General features: G+C 35.8%; 3 protein-coding genes across 5 annotated transcripts in view; all 3 read left to right on the top strand.

Annotated features, from left to right (window-relative positions):
* Nucleotides 1-758: 758 nt before the first annotated feature.
* Nucleotides 759-5,619, top strand: LOC132091047 (uncharacterized). Its single transcript, XM_059497817.1, has 6 exons — nucleotides 759-902; nucleotides 3,432-3,799; nucleotides 3,949-4,092; nucleotides 5,008-5,109; nucleotides 5,196-5,528; nucleotides 5,609-5,619. The coding sequence occupies exons 2-6, from the start codon at nucleotides 3,445-3,447 to the stop codon at nucleotides 5,617-5,619; spliced, it is 945 nt and encodes a 314-aa protein (XP_059353800.1). The 5' UTR covers nucleotides 759-902; nucleotides 3,432-3,444.
* On the top strand, nucleotides 5,544-11,273 carry LOC132160546 (ephexin-1). 3 transcript variants are annotated; one of them, XM_059570203.1, is made up of 11 exons: nucleotides 5,544-5,821; nucleotides 5,963-6,123; nucleotides 6,623-6,775; nucleotides 6,903-7,032; nucleotides 7,131-7,205; nucleotides 7,307-7,396; nucleotides 7,513-7,664; nucleotides 9,007-9,180; nucleotides 9,302-9,375; nucleotides 10,480-10,584; nucleotides 10,689-11,273. In XM_059570203.1, the coding sequence occupies exons 1-11, from the start codon at nucleotides 5,642-5,644 to the stop codon at nucleotides 10,880-10,882; spliced, it is 1,488 nt and encodes a 495-aa protein (XP_059426186.1). In that variant the 5' UTR covers nucleotides 5,544-5,641; the 3' UTR covers nucleotides 10,883-11,273. The 3 variants fall into 3 exon arrangements, with proteins under 3 accessions (XP_059426186.1, XP_059426187.1, XP_059426188.1); XM_059570204.1 differs by having other exon boundaries at nucleotides 10,480-10,620; nucleotides 10,689-10,822; XM_059570205.1 differs by having other exon boundaries at nucleotides 5,737-5,845.
* Nucleotides 11,274-12,413: 1,140 nt separating this feature from the next.
* The window catches only part of farp2 (FERM, RhoGEF and pleckstrin domain protein 2), a 63,221-nt gene continuing 58,485 nt past the window's right edge, over nucleotides 12,414-17,149 (top strand). The window contains exons 1-2 of the mRNA XM_059571189.1: nucleotides 12,414-12,539; nucleotides 15,858-16,115. Of these exons, the coding sequence (XP_059427172.1) occupies nucleotides 15,912-16,115 (204 nt within the window). The 5' untranslated portion in view covers nucleotides 12,414-12,539; nucleotides 15,858-15,911. The remainder of the gene's footprint in view (nucleotides 12,540-15,857; nucleotides 16,116-17,149) is intronic.

The following is a 17,149-nucleotide window of genomic DNA, read 5'->3' as shown; positions in this document are numbered from 1 at the left end:
TTTTTTCTTTGATATACTGTGTAGAATGGCCTTTAATATCTTTGATGCAGTTCTATAAACCAGATAAATAATACTTTTTCACAAGTATTTGTATTATAGACTTTAATAAACATATTTATCAAAGGGGGATAATCATTTGTTACTCTTCTGATTTTCATATCATAATAGTAACTTGTACAAATCTATAAAAATCCTGTTTCTCCAGGCCAAATTTGATCATTCAATTCTGAAAATCATGATTTTCCCCCTTTGATGTAATAGAACAGTAATTAGTTACTCCTTTTCGTTTCTAGCTTTGAAAACTTTTATCCATCTGAGCTGGGTAGAACTGAAAATCATAACCAATCCAACTTAATATTCTCATCTGATGCTCTAGTTTGTAAACCACAGTTCTAAAACATTTTTTGTCCACTGAGTTATATTTTCAGATATCTCCTTAAATATATTGTTATCACCTAAAAGTGACTGAATTGGAATTTGGCTTTGCAAGATTTCCAACTGTTTTTTAATTAGAGGTATGTATGAAAAATAACTGAATGCCATTCCTACCCAGCCAAAATATCCTGTCTTTTTGATTATATATTGTTCTGATAGTGTGACTAGTTTTATGTTATGTTATAACCCAAGTATAAGTTACACTAAAGATGCATTATGAGTGGATTCCAGACTTCTTACCTGATTGACTTTTTTGCCTTTTTTGATTTGGCGTGTTGGGACGGATCTTCTTTTTTCCCTCCCCTCTCTCCACATTTGAAGTCGAGACTGAATTCAACAGTTAAAAGGCATAGAGGCATTCCCAACTGTAGAACTGTAGAATCAGTTAGTGTCTGAGGGTATCAAGTTTGCAAAGCATCAGGAGGTGGACAACATTTCAGAATTAAAAGCAGTGAATACAAACCAAGGTAAGTGGAAGTTTTAGTTTACTTAATATTAGTTTTAATAATTATTTTAATATAATATGGGAATATAGGTTTATGTCTTTTTGTAATACAGTACTGCATCTCCTATATATGGCTATATCCGATATCAAGTGTGTTTACAGAAACACTGATACAAAATTTAAATTATGAGGTTTAAGAGAAACATTAGTGTGAAAGTAATGGTCGTAAAATGTTTACATAAATACATACACGCAGTATACACATAATGGTTTTTGCTTGTATAAAGTCATTTTAAATGTACACACAAACCATCAAATATGTTTGTGTTGCATTATAGCGTCTGGCCCTTCATTCTCATATGCACATATCCAAAATGCATCTTTCTTATCTTCCATCTGTTGTGTCTTGAAGTTGTTGAAAACGAAATTTGACAAGGATTTATATGGGTATTGGGCACACTGACTGCACTGTTTTCTCACGATCATTTAATTGCAGGGTAAAGTGGACTGAGGTCAGCTACCTTTTATATTCAGTTGTCCGGAGATTAATAATTAATTACTAGATGTCTATTCACTGATATACTGTTATGTAATTTACATCAAACTACTGAAGTACCAAAATTTGTTTTGTGCCTTTATAATACACTGACAAGCACCAACAACACAGGTGGTAATTAGAAAGCCACATGTGGAATAAAAGTTTATCAAAAGTAACTTTTATACAAACTGAGGTAAATTACATATAGAGACTAGGTTTAGTCATGCACAGAAATAAAAACTAAAAGTTATAAAATGTAAATGATATGATTACTTGTTCTTCACTTACACAAAAGTGAGGAACACAAAAACTCATTTTACACAAAAACTGTAAAGTACTGTACAAATGCCTATATGAAATGTCCTGTTAGATTTATCTTAGTTTTTCACTGTATATAGTAAGGAAAGATTGCTATTAACCAATTAACCAATTAAAAACTAATTAAAACAATACTTTTGTTATTGCAGTGCATGTTTACTTTAATTAAATAAAAAACATAAAAAATATGCAGTTCTTAATTTGGGCAGTGGCTGAACTTTACCTACAAGTTCCTCTTGCCATTCCTACCCATATAAAAACAATTGCTTTATTACTGACATGGTTGTTTTCCCTACTATTTCAGTGGGAAATTTCCACATTCCATTATAAAGGTGACTTAGCAGAAAGCCTTAGGAAACATTACCTGCTCAACTCAATTTAGTAGGAATGTCTTAGATGATACAGTATAGCAGAGTTGACAGCAAGCGGAGACATGTGACCGGATCTCATGAGATGGGAAAAGTGGGAAATCCCAACAACAGCTCTTTTCACTACATGATCCAGCTGTGCCCACAAAAAGGAAATAACTGGTGGGCCTGTGTGTGTGTGTGTGTGTGTGTGTGTGTGTGTGTGTGTGTGTGTGTGTGTGTGTGTTTGTGGTGGGTTGTAGGTAAAATGTTCTCACTTGTCAGCCATTAAGAATTTAAAGAAAACATATTATCAGTGCATAGAATGTTTTTGTATATGAGAATCTGTAGTTATGTATAAGCACATATTTTATCTCTCAGTGTATATAGACACCTCAGGTGTCAACAAATTACATTTCTCTTTTTCTCAAATGAGAATACCTTTCTCTTTTCTTTTCTCTGTTTTCTGGGCCAATATGTTGAATCATCACTTTTCAGAGAGCACAAACAAAAAGGCAAGTTTGTCTGAGCTCTTGTGTGCAGTCAGATCAGATCACTCTCTCTCTCTCTCTCTGTCTGGACCTTTACACATGAGATATAGTCCACCCAAAACATACCCTCATGTTGTTCCAAACCTGTATGAACTTCTTTTTCTCTGCAGAAACAGAAGAGGATATTTTGAAGAATGATGGGTAACCAAACCGTTTTAGTTCCTATCGACATCCATTGTCTGTGTTTTTTTTATTATTATTATTTATTTAATTTTTTTCTGTACATTAAAAGTCAATGGGAACCAAAACAGAATTAAAAATAAAGTCAGACATGTTTGAAATGGCATAACGAGTTAATGGAATAAAGTTAGAGAAGTAGAAGTACACTTTGGCATACAAAAAAAAAAAAACTTATATGCAAAAATATACTTAAAAACATATACTCGTGCAAACTGAATGTGCAGAAACTTAACTGCGTGTTAACTTGCAATTCAATTAAAATGCAAAAGATCTTCTAAAATCAAAAGATCTTTCATATCCATTACTAGAAAAATTTGGCCACTCTTTATTTTAAGGTCCAATTCTAGCCATTAACAAACCATTAACCATGACATTTGCCTCAATAAACTCCTATTTCATAACCACTTATTAATGGTTAGTGAAGTAGTTGTTAAGTTTAGGTATTGGGTACTAATAAACAGCCAATATGTTAATAATAAGCATACTTATAAGCAAGTAATAGTAAGAACTAATCCCTATAACAAATTGTTGCCACAAATTTTTATAATCATCTGACAGAATTTACACTGACAATTAATAAGTAGCATTGTGCTCCTTCCATCTGCTCTTCCTTACAGGCATCCGAAGGCCATGCCAGGGCCAGATGGATACAGAGAACTATATCCATGCCAAAACCTTCCTGCATCTAAAACTTGCTGTCCTCCTAAACCTCCGCTTAAGGGTGAGAAATGGCACAGAGCGACAGACTTTATTTTGAGGAGAGATGTCCAAGAGAAGGACCAACAACGCCAGGCCACCCAGCACTCCACAGTGGCACAAAACTCACGCAAAGTAATTGCCACTCATGGTCTGGTTGCTCCCCCAAAGATAAAACCAACCCCAAAACCTCGTCATCTGAAGATGCAGATCCATGTTGAGCAATCACAGCCTGTCCATAATATCATTATGAATTATGTCCCACCTACATCAGACCAAGCTTGTTCAGGTACAACATACAGAATGTCTAATTCCAATTTATTAACATAAACTCCTAGACGATGACTAAGCAAAACCAGTCCTGCATGACAGCACATGACAGCACATGTGAGTAAATCTGTGAACCACTGGCAGACATTCACCAATCTGTTTCCACAGATGGAAAGAATAATGACACTCATTTGGAAAACCGGCACAGTCGTCCAAAAACTACCTCACATAAATCAAAACGGGTCCCTCCGAGCATACCTGTACCTGCCAGACCTCTTCCCAAAGAGCCAGAGAAAATGATCTCCATGATGGGTGAGTGTTCATTTCCCTTAATGATTTGAATTTATTTCTCATTTCTTCATGACTTACAGGCATCTCTCAAGCCAAAAATACACCAACTATCATATAGTCAACCATTTTTACCATTCAGGTTTTGGGTCTAACACCCCAAGGCCCTTAGTACCACCTAAAAAGGTTATGGAGAGAAGTGTCTACTAAATGCATAAATGTAAGAGTTGGCAGAACAGCTAAGTTTTTAAATTATTGTTACATATAAATCACTATTGGCGCTTTTCCATTAACAGTACCAGCTCGACTCGACTCGGCTCGACTCGCCTCGGCTCGGCTCGTTTTTCGCTCCGTTTTCCATTGCAGATAGTACCTCCACAATAGTACCTGGTTGTCATAGCGACGCTGCAGGAAACTGCCGTGACGTAATCTTCTACGCGACACACACCCGCTACCCACACACACAGGACAATGGAGGAAATCGAGTGCATGTTGTTTTTGATCCTCGGGATGTGGCTGTTTATCACAGCAAGAAGACAAACGTTGTTTCAGGAGAGGCTGAGGGCAGCAAAACGAAACACTGCTGAAAAAAACAGGAGTGTAATGATGACGCAGTGAATAGTGACGATTCTCTCTGACCAATCAGCAGTCTGCTGTGTTTTTACGTCACATTATAGTATCGCCTCAGCTCGCTTGGAACCTCGCCGGAGGTGGTACGAAAAAAAGTACCTGGAAGCCGGTACAGGTACAACTTTTACTCAGTGGAAAACCAAACAGAGTCGAGGCGAGCTGGTACTGTGTAGTGGAAAAGCGCCATATGGTATTTAGGGCTCCAAACAAGAAGGTTTATGCATATAAAGCACATTCAGGTTTCTTATTGTTTGAGAACCAATGCGTCAGCAGTCTGAATGGAGGTTTTATCCATTTTTGTTGGCAAAGCACCAAAGAATGATATTGATGAGGGAGTTTATATGGACGTAGACACATCACCAGTCCAGTCTGAATGCTCCAGCTCACCAGTGCTGCCCCACAGACAATCAGGTACTCTAATTCCACCATCATTATCACTGTGTAGTAGTATTTCATTGTTAAATCTTACCTTGCAATGTATCTCTTGTCCTCTCCAGCTTCTGAGGTTTGTCCCAATGGCAAACCTCTTTTATCTTTGTCAAAACCAATTCCTGCTTTCAGTGTCCACGATAAAACCAAAATTCAGCACAATGAAGTTGGATTGCGCAGCGAGCTTGTCAGGGAATGTTTGGTTTCTGAGCTACACAAAAAATTCTCAGGAGCAATTAAAGAGAGAGATTGTAGCACCAAAAAGAGTAAAGTATTTAAGGCTAAAGGAGATCATTCGCCCCAAATGCTTAGTAACTCTCAGTTAGAAATTTGCTCACTATGCTTTCACACCAAAAGACCGACTGATGGAGAAAGACTGCATGAAAATGTATCCATCTCAAGTGTTTCCAATGGAGAGAGTCCAGAGGACGTTCTTTCTGTGATAAAAAAACAAGAAACAGATGAGGAGAATCTCTCTAAGAACGTATTTGAAACTTCTCAGAGGTCTCCAACAATGCTGCCTCTTCCTGGTCTAGTGGATAAACTGATCAAAAGCCCTTCTAAGAGAGACTGCAACTACATGTGTGCTGATACTAAGACAAAGTTGGTGGAGAACTTGTGGCAAGAGCGAAACATCGTAAGAGACAGTGGAATACTACATCGACTCAGTAAGGAACAGCTAAAGCTTCAAGAGGTACCCTAAAGTGTATAAAAATTGGTAATACCTGGTTTTTAGGATGTCTACTGAATATTTATATTCTTTGGTGCTCTCCACACTTTCTCCCAACATTCTTTGCCTTTGCCTGTAATTCTCATCCCTTCAACCCTTTACCAGCATCTGTATGAGGTTATTACATCGGAGCAGTCCTATCTTCAGAGCTTGACGGTGGCTGTGGGGCATTTTCAAGAATCTTCAGAGCTGAAAGACGCTTTGGCACCAAGAGACAGAAAGTCATTGTTTTCTAGCATTGCAAAGATCAAAGAGATCAGTCAAAGGTACGAACCAGAGATTGTGTATACAATATAAAGTCTGTTCAGCAAGACTGCAGAATAAATGTCTGAGGAGAAAACGTTTATAATATTTGAAATATTTCTTGAACTCCAAATCAGTTTATTGGAATTACTTCTGAAAGATCATGTGACATGGAAAATTGGATTAATGGCTGCTGAAAATTTAAATTGTAATAATATTTCACATTATTACTATTTTTACTATTTTCAGTACTTTTCTAATGGAACATTTTCATATATCAATTTGATGAACTTATGTGAAATGAAGTGACTTCATAAATTCATGAAAAAAATGACCTTTAAATCAAAAATAATTGTTAAGTGGCTCTGAAAAGTTAGTTGCGGAAAAAAACTTTAGCATCGTTCATTTGCATATGCCACTTTTTAAGCTATATGTTGTATAATGCAATTAAATTCAGGCATTTTTCATTGTGACTTAAGTGTCCAAATACTTACCTTTATCTTATGCAAACTCTTTTTTTAGCTTCATGGATGCGATGCTGTTGGAGCTGGCCTCAAGTGTGTTCTGCTACTTAATCTGTGATGTTGTACACCAATATGCTCTTGGACCCTTTGATGCTTATATAAATTACATCCGTAATATGCCCTATCAGGAGCAGACATTGCACAACCTTGGGTAAAAAAAATAGTTATTGATGTTTATTTATGCAAATTGGTTGTACTGTATTCTACAGATGTTTATGATTAATGTGTCTGCTGTCGAAAATGTAATATATTTAGAATCTATGTTGTACTGTAATCAGAAAAGAGAGTCCTCAGATTGTGGAGATCTTGCATAAACTACAGGAACACCCTCGATGTAACCGCCTTCCCCTCAAATCTTTCCTTTCACTGCCATTTCAGAGAATCACACGGCTTAAAATCTTAATGGAGGTGAGTGATGAGAAGCACCAGCATAATAAGCATGAGAATGCTTCATTGTTTTTAAATGTTACATCACTGAATATGTCAAACATTTCGATGCAATGCAGAATATCCAGAAGAAGGCCGTTCCAGGGTCAGACTGTGAGGCCTCAGCATTGAGAGCTCTGATGGAGATCTCCAGGGTATGAATGCCAAGCTGCTAAACATTTTCTCAAAGACTGCTATTGTATAAAAATCAGTTTGCTGCATTATGTTGTATGTTTTGTGCCGTCTTCATCTACAGCTTCTAGAAGCTTGCAACTGGCAGGTGGGCAGAATGAAACAGATGGAAGAAATAGTGCAGATTGCTAATAAGATTAAGTTTGCATGCAAGGTACTGTATTCACAGATGGTCTCTGGGAAACTGTTGCATATACATTTTGTAATGTGTAATTAATTTATTCTTTTCATCGATGCCTGTCTGTTTTTGGATCTTTCTGTCTCTCTCAGGCCCTGCCTCTTGTGTCTTCTTCTCGCTGGCTTGTGAAGCAGGGAGATCTGGTGCAAATCTCTTTGAAGGAAAACATGTTTGGCCAGAGAAAAGTCTGTCCTGTACTTCTGTTCCTCTTTAATGATCTGCTGCTGGTGGCCACCAGGAAAGGGTAGGAGAGCCAAATCAATGAGTTTATCAAATAAGCTGATTTAAACGTTTACTTAGTGAGAAGTTTCTTTGGTTTTCATTAGGTTTTAGTTTCTAGGAAGATGGATTGTTCCTTATATATCTTTTATCTTATGGATGTCTCCGTTATTTAAAGTGACAGATTCAACTATTTATCTACCTGGTTTGCACTGATATTAAAATGTGACTGATTATTGATAATTATGCTTTGGCCAATAACAAATAAATTGACAATATTAAAATTCTGAGCAGTTTTATCCTATATATATATATATATATTGTATAATTTTAAATGCCACAAATTTAAGTGTCAAACTACATCATTGCACAGTGCGAAAATATTTATTTTGAGATTTGCTAAAGATGAATGTCTTTTAAAGAGTGATTTTAATGAGCATTAGATGACAGAAAAGGTCATCTAAATGTTAAAATAGAGGATATAAGTGTGCATGATAAATATATCCAATATTCACAGATACCAATAAATATAGAAACCTCTAACAATAACCAATTACCAATATGGTGCTGATATACTGTGTACAAGTAAATCTCTAAATTGATGGAAAAATACAGTAAAAACAATAATATTGTGAAATAAAATTATTAATCTTCTTTTTTAATATTTTACAATATAATGTATAACTGTGATGAATTTTCAGCAGTCATGTTTTCAGCATCACATGATACTTTAGAAATCATTCTCATATGCTGATTTGGTGCTAAATAAATATTTTTTTATTATAATAAATGTTGAAAACATTTGTCCTGCTTTTTTGGAAACTCTGATAATTTCATAAGGATTCTGTGATAAATAGAAAGTTCAGAAGAACAGCATTTATTTGAAACTGAAATCACTGTAACGTTATTAATGATTTACTGTCACCGTCGATTCATTTAATTGCTGAAAAAAACTGTTAATTTATTTTTTTTAATCTTACTGACCCCAACTTTTAAACACTATAGATGCAGCAGATGGTCATTTGTGACCCTGGAGCACAAAACCAGTCATAAGTAGCAGGGGTATATTTGTAGCAATAGCCAACAATACAATGTATGGGTCACAATTATCCATTTTTCTTTTATGCCAAATATCATTAGGATATTAACCTATTTAATCCCAAATTGGGTTTAATCGCAAATTGAATCCCAAATCAATATATAATCAATAATATTTTTTTTAATTGTTTTTGACAAGTGTATGAATAACTATGTTTTGTGTATAAAAAAATAAAAATGTACCCTTTTGACTGGCTTTGTGGCCCAGGGTCCCATCTTTGTCTGTCTACCTACCCATCCTAAGGTGTTAATGTTTTTTGTGAATGCAGGTTGGATCGTTTTGTAGTTCATGACTACGTGCACCGCTCTCTGATAGAAGTGACCGAGGCCAAAGATCTGGAGGAGGAGCTGGAGGGATGTGAGCTGAACCGGATATTTAGGCTCGTCCTTTTGCATAATCACCGGAGCGCCACCTCTCAGCTTCTACTGCAAACAAATTCAGAGTTCGTACCCACAATGCAAAGAACCATCACAGTCAAACATGGCCTTTATGCCAAGATAAAAGCAAGCCATTACATAACCTAAAATCTTTCTCTTAATAAACACATCTTATTGTTTTATTAGAGCTGAGAAGGACTTGTGGGTGGAGCTCCTGGGTGGGCGGAGAGATGGACAGGATACGGTGTATGAAGAGTGGGGTAAGAATGAATCACTAAATGCATTACTTGTTTTTATGTGTTTGTTTGAGTCAGTTCAACAGAAACCAAAAAAATATTATAGTACATATATCATAATGACACCGTCTTGAATGTGAATGTTTATCCTTCATTATTAGCCTATATAATATTATAATAATCATTGTATTTGTATTATTATCTATTACATACTGTACAGACCAAAAGTTTGGACACACCTTCTCATTCAAAGAGTTTTCTTTATTTTCATAACTATGAAAATTGTAGATTCACACTGAAGGCATCAAAACTATGAATTAACACATGTGGAATTATATACATAACAAAAAAGTGTGAAACAACTGAAAATATGTCATATTCTAGGTTCTTCAAAGTAGCCACCTTTTGCTTTGATTACTGCTTTGCACACTCTTGGCATTCTCTTGGTGAGCTTCAAGAGGTAGTCACCTGAAATGGTCTTCCAACAGTCTTGAAGGAGTTCCCCGAGAGATGCTTAGCACTTGTTGGCCCTTTTGCCTTCTGTCTGTGGTCCAGCTCACCCCTAAACCATCTCGATTGGGTTCAGGTCCGGTGACTGTGGAGGCCAGGTCATCTGGTGCAGCACCCCATCACTCTCCTTCTTGGTCAAATAGCCCTTGATGCCTTCAGTGTGACTCTACAATTTTCATAGTCATGAAAATAAAGACAACTCTTTGAATGAGAAGGTGTGTCCAAACTTTTGGTCTGTACTGTACATGGCTAACAATTATTTGGGGTCAGTTAGGTTACCTCTAAATATCACATAACAAAACATATTTATATGAATATATGTCTGATCTTGTGTTTTGCTTATAAGTGTTATTTATTGACAGTGCGTACAAAATAATTTAACTTTGGCAGTTCTGTAAATAATTTGTAATAGTATGCAATAAACAATAGCTTGTGCAGCTACACATTGTCCACCAGGGGGCAAAATTGTCAATGGCTTCAAGATTATGTTTCCAAAAATGGGAAACATCTGTTCTTAATCAGAGAAAACAATTCACCGTGTTGATGCTCTTTAGAATTATAATTATAAAGTAAAAAAAACAATGTACAGATTTTAATCAAATAGGCATTGTGTCTAAGACTGTCCTCAGGTGCAATGTGTAGAGGTGTACAGTGGACAACAACAAGGAGAGCTTAGTCTACAGCTGGGAGATATGATCAACGTCATGCAGAAGACTTCAGATGGTACTGTTGCAACATAACCCTGCCATTCTGAATTCAGTAAGTCTAAAATCAGTTAATGCTTTTTGAATTGGCCTGCTAATTCTCTCGTTTCTGGTCTTTTGTAGGGTTCCTGGAAGGCCGCAGGGTACAGGACGGACAGCGGGGCTGGTTCTCCACTGCATGTGTTGTAGAGATCACCAATGAACATGTGCAGAGACGTCATCTTCGTCAGCGGTATCATGTCCTACAGACAGCCACCCGCCTGCTGAAACAACGCAGTGGGAGCCTTGAACTTCCAACCACAAAATGCTTTAAATGAGAGACTGTCTACATTGCAATTTGCATTTTTTCACTGACTGACTTAAAATAAATTAGTAAATAATTATATGTATAATCTATGTATAATTTAACTGAACTACTGCCAGGTGGTCGTTTGGTCTTGGTTTATATATATTTTATGTGTCCGGTTTTACAGAACAACTTCAAACATCTCTGCACGTGATTTAAGAAACACTGAAACTACTTTCTATGGTTTGCAACAAATAATGTGGTCAGTAGTTATTTTTGCTCCAGCTTGCAAACATGGAGTTGCTTTTTTTATTTTATTTTGATATAAATTAATTTTTATTTTTATGTAGCCTGATGTACTGTGCAGGACATGCATATTTCCTTCTGTTATATTCCATTATGTTTAAATAAATTTTGTAATATAATCCATATACCTCTATTCCATTTTTGTCCGTTTTTGGTCATTTGACACCTCAACTTTCCACACTTATTTGCTTATATCTTCACTGTTTTGAATGACACCTTACATGTGAAGTTTGAAGCTTCCCTTATTTTGCATGTTAACAAACAATATTTCATTATTTGGTTTTCCTGTAATTTTCCTGGAAATATGATATAGAGCACAGACACAACTAGAGGTTGTTTTTTTTTTTTTTTTTTGTCCCTATAACTAGCAATAACTCTGTAACTAGACAGTATTTTAGGCAGCACTTTGTAAATTGCTCAAAGACGAAAAAGGGTTTTAAAAAAAAGTAACAAAGTGACGTGGCATACACCCAAGTATGGTGACCCATACTCAGAATTTGTGCTCTGCATTTAACCCATCCAAAATGCACACACACAACAGTGAACAGCCATATATGCTGCGGCGCCCGAGGAGCAGTTGGGGGTTTGGTGCCTTGCTCAAGGGCACCTCAGACGTGGTATTTGACTCAAACCCACAACCCTTAGGGTTAGGAGTCAAACTCTCTAACCACTAAGCCACGACTTCCCCCAATCATGAAAACTATAAGTGTATACTGCTTTAAATTGTTGTTGTCGTTGTTGTTTTCCGAGAAAAAAAATTATAAATATTATAATTTATTTCCCTGATTTACAGAAGAGACCCACTAAAATTGCCCATTGGTCAGTAAGAATTTTTTTACTCATTTAAAACAATAAAATGTAATATGCTGCCTTATTCTTTTATATATTTTAATATGTACACATGAGAATGCGCATGTTGTTTGAATTTTTACACTGAATGACAATGTAACACTGGTTCAACCAAATTTTTACATTTTATCTACCAAAAACTTATTTGAAAACTTAAAAGTAGACACTTTACTTACATTTAATGTGCTTTCTATGGACATAAAATCACTTTTGTTAACGTCTTTGAACCATATTATATTATATTATATTATATTATATTATATTATATTATATTATATTATATTATATTATATTATATTATATTATATTATATTATCAAACTGCATGGCATTTCGAAACCAATCAAATTAATCCGCAGGCATAACTTTCAGCCAATAGCTGCTGTGCATTTCAGTGCGAGTCTGAACCAATAGAAAGCAGAATCTGTCTGAAGTCGTCCAATCAGAGCGGAGCCTTGGCCGCAGTTCGCCTACAACGACGGTCGGACGTGTAACTCATTTAGAGTTGAAGAAATACCAGGCGAAAAAGAAAAGGTATGATATCGATTTATCTCAAAATAGAGATTAAAAGCAAATTCAGATAAATTATGTTGGCAGTATCGTATTTAAACGTGTCTCAGTGAAGCACACGATAGGGTTTATGGTCTATTCGCATGTTTGTGTGGTTTGACTAAACTTTGTCAGTCTTTGTTTCATCTCTGTAATGACAAACAGCAAAATGTGTGCTTTTATTTTTCTTCGCAGCTGAGGATCTTTTTGTTGTTATTAGTGAAATACGACGAGTAAAATAAGTTTGTCGTGAGCGTTTAAGCTATTACAGAGATTTTTTTTTTTTATCTTGGTTCCAAGCAGCTTTATCTCATTATATTACACAACTCCAGAGTTTATGTCGGCTTGTCATTTAATTGTTTTCAAAATTGTTGCATTATCAAGTGCAGCCTGCAATGAGGAATTTCTTTTCATTACTAAAACAAAAGAGATTAAAGGTCGCTGATCATTGGCTGATTCAGTTGAAGGAATTGCTCAAACTCCGGGATAAAGTATTCTTTCTCAAATATAAACTCTATTCCTATGAGGGGAAATAGGTCAGTTTGGAACACAGCTTGTAAGTGAGCCTGTGCTTTGAAAGGATTCCAGTCAAATTACTTAAACCAACCTGTTGCTTTAAAGAGCCAGAACCATGCTGAATGATGTTGGCTTTAATGAATGTTATTCTCAGTTGTCCCTGTTACTTTAGAGATCATGAGAGTTAAAGTGGAGCCTGTTTGAGTTGGTCGTGTTGCATTGATGCCTCTAGTGTTGCCAGTGTTAATCAGACCTCATGCAAAGTCACTGCTAAATTTGGCAATACATTAGTATTTTGCAATGGATTATGTGAGCTTGTGTCTTGTGGTCATGTCACTGCTATTGTGCTGGCCAATAATGACAGGAACTTTGTGAAGTGTCATGTGAAGGAAAGGGAGTCGGATCACACTATTTCAGTGTAAATGTCATCAGATGTTTTTAAAAGTATAGAGCAGCTGTGAATGTTTGACTTGAAACCTTGGCAATTAGTAGTGATGCACCGAAATGAAAATTCTTGGCCGAAACCGAAAACCGAAAAAGAGAAAACCAAGGCCGAAAACCGAAACCGAAACACCGAAAGAAATTATGCCAATTATTCCATTGCATTTATTGCTATGACCATGTACTAACTTTACTAAAATTAAGACATTGCAATTGCATAAATTAATATTAAAGTTTCAAAGATAATTACAATTACATAAATTATAAAAAAACATAAAAATACATAATTACAAATTATGCAATATTTATTAAGCACATTGCAACAATGCACAGTATAAAATAAAATTCAAACTAAAAATGTATCCCACTCATGTGAATATTAAATAATAATGTACAGGCCTACTGGCCTGCAGAAAGGTTTTAAAATGAACTGTTCTCTCATAAAAACAAAGTGCATTTAGGTCAAGTGCATTTGAAATTGTTCTCTGTAGGACTAGAAAGTGCATTACTTCTCCAGTAGGCAAGACTGTTATCACTTCTGGGGATGGGGACTTCAGACAGATAACCATCTAGCTGTTGAGCAGTTGAGCTTGTCATCTGCCTGACATTTGAGAAATATTTGAGAGAGTGTATTTAAATAGGGGCAGGGCATAAATAATTTGTTTTATCAAATTAAAGCAGAAATCTAGCAGAAAATCTAGCAGAAATATGGCTACAATCTGATATTATGTATGTATATGTATATATATATGTGTGTGTGTGTGTGTGTGTGTATATATATATATATATATATAGGCTACTGTAAATAAAATGTCACATATATAGTAGCCTAAGAACTAGAACAATAGCCAATGTATTATTATTTGAGGCACTTTCTTGCAGAATTTCACTGAAAATATCAGACAACGAGGGTGAATGCCAAGAGACGAGTCTTTTTTCCGCGCTCTGATCTGTCTCCTGCGCTTGGCGCTTCTCCGTCTCCACGCGGGTTCTCCGCATCCAGCGCGGCCTGGATCATTTCTCGTGCGCTCTGCCTTATTTCCGCATCCAAGTAATGATCTTTATAACGCGGATCAAGCACATTCGCGATGAAGTGCAGAGGATCCGAAAAGATCTCAGTGAGACGTGTGCTAACAGACTCTATAAGACTGTACCTTTCTTTGTTCTCACTTCGTGGTCCGTCTCAATCTCTTTGTTAGGAGACGCTTTAGTGCTGCGAATAAAGGAATAAGAAGAGAGAGAATGTTCTCACTGGTGTGAAGTGAATGTCGCGGGGAGCTCGTGGTCTGCGCTATGCAGGTGCACGTTCAGGTCGCGGTTTCTGTTTGCGTCATCATCACAACATTTCGGCCGTGTTGTTTCGGTGATAAAAGTCTTTCGGCCAAAAACCGAAAATGCTCTTTTGGGCCATTTTCGGCCGAAAATCTTCGGTGGCCGAATATTCGGTGCATCCCTAGCAATTAGTCAATCAAGTTTGACAATACAATAAATGCACCAATTCTGACTGACTCATGCCTGTTCTCTAAAGTTGACATTAAATGTAAAAATCCTTCTTATTTTTTTTAAATGCATCTCATTGATTTTTTTATTGCAAATGAATCATCCATGCATGGCTCATAAAAAAAAAAATAGAGCTAGAAAACAAAACCCCTATCAACATAAGAAAAAAATATCTGTCGATACATGGATACAATGTCCGAATAATCTGTTTGTTGAACACTTACTTCGATAATTGTTTTGGCTGATATTTCAATGATATTTTAACTTTTCCACAAAATTTATTATTGATTTTTCCAGTGAAATTAAACATAGGCCAAAACTCGGATGAACTCAACGGATTGTAAACAAAATGTGCAAAGTCTTTTAATTTAACTTTTTTTTATGATTAAAAACAACAAAAAAAAATTTTGAATGGTTGGTTTAAATCTTAAACTGTGTGCTATATATATATATATATATATATATATATATATATATATATATGTATGTATATATGGAGGAGTATGTTATCTTTTGTATGTTTATTATTTAGGTTGTTATGGTTATTAGTGTTCAGTAATAAAATATCAGTTTGCCTAATATGTGTAGTTGACTATCATAACATTAAAACAATGAATATGGTACCAGTCATAAATTATATTTATTAAACTTATTTTTCATTCTTAAAAAAAAAATAAAAAAATCCTGATTCTAGATTTCTAACTGCTCTCTCTGCAGATCCGGTTTCATCTGTTTTCCTGTCTTTGAATCTTGGATTAGTTCTTTCAGATTGTACCATAATATTAATTCGTGTAGAACTGGCTTGTTCCTTTCATTTCATTTCTTTGATTGTTCTGTTGTCTCCAGGCAGGGGTGTGTATATGTGTGTGAGAGAAGGGGTAGGCTGCATTGGGAGCAGCTATGGGTGAGATCGAGGGCACCTATCGCTCCTTGCAGACCCCTGCAGGGACACGGCTCGGAGCTCAGAACAACACCGGCATCAGCACCCTGGAGCCCGGGCAGAGCCTCAGCTCAGCTATGGGAGCAGGAGGGAAAGGCCACGGCAGGGGCCTGCAGATCTGCGTCCAGGGCCTGGATGATGCTCAGGAGTTTTATGACCTTGAGGTGAGTGAGTCCTTTCACATCAGCTCAGTTTTTTGTCTCTGTTGATCTCCATATATGTCTGCATGAGAGACCCTGAGTTTTTATGTAGTTGTGATGAATGTGCACTAATATAATTTAAAGTGTGTTTTAATGAGCTTTTTTATTTGGCCATGGTAAACTCTAATTTTGGGATCGGTATGATTATTTTTTTTTTTACGTGTTACACTAAATAACATTAAAAATATTGAAATGATGTGTGAAATGTCTTTGAAACGTAACATATTCTTGTGGTGACAAAACGGAATTATCAGCAGCCATTGCTCCAGTGTCCCACATATTTCCATAAACGTTTGAACGGTCATGTATTTCATAAAGGTCATGTCAATAGACTAGTTTAATGATTCTTCTAAAGTATTCGAGGTGGGAAGTTTGATTCATTTTCAATAATTTCCAAACTGTCTTTTTTTAGTGGTTGTCCATTCAGTGATTGTTCAGTGAATCATTTCAAAACTTTGATTCAGCTTGGTTTTTTTGTCATCAGTCAAAAATGTTTTAAGTCTCCATGTGGCGTTTTTCTTTTTTTATATTGCTTGTTTATTTTTATATTGGTGCACTGAATACAAATTTGCATAATCATTTAATATAACTATGAATTAAAATAACTTGTATTCATTTATCAAAAAAAAAGTGTAGAAAAACATAGCTTGATTTATATTTTTAACTAGATTTTCGTTGTAGTTTACTTTTTTATTATTAAACCCAATTAAACCTTTTATATTTACTTAACTACAACCTGTCTTGTTGAACTGTTGAAATGATTCATATCACATATGGTTACACCGTGAAATTTCTTCCATGGTTGTCTGGTTAATTGTTTGCCTGGATGTTTTGTTTGTTTGATTCCGCTGCACAAATATTGTACATTTGCTATTGTGTTTGCAAAGCTACCCAAAGTTTATTTAAAAATAAGCACACACACTGTAGCCAGAACACTGTGTTTGGTTTTGTCCATTTGCGGCTGTGCTGGAGAACGTAAACGTCCATCTCTCCGGAGA

The sequence above is a fragment of the Carassius carassius genome, chromosome 17, assembly GCF_963082965.1.
Source record: "Carassius carassius chromosome 17, fCarCar2.1, whole genome shotgun sequence".
Classification (NCBI taxonomy): Eukaryota; Metazoa; Chordata; class Actinopteri; order Cypriniformes; family Cyprinidae; genus Carassius; species Carassius carassius.
The sequence above is the reverse complement of the archived record's forward strand: the minus strand, read 5'-3'. Positions and strand labels throughout refer to the sequence as shown.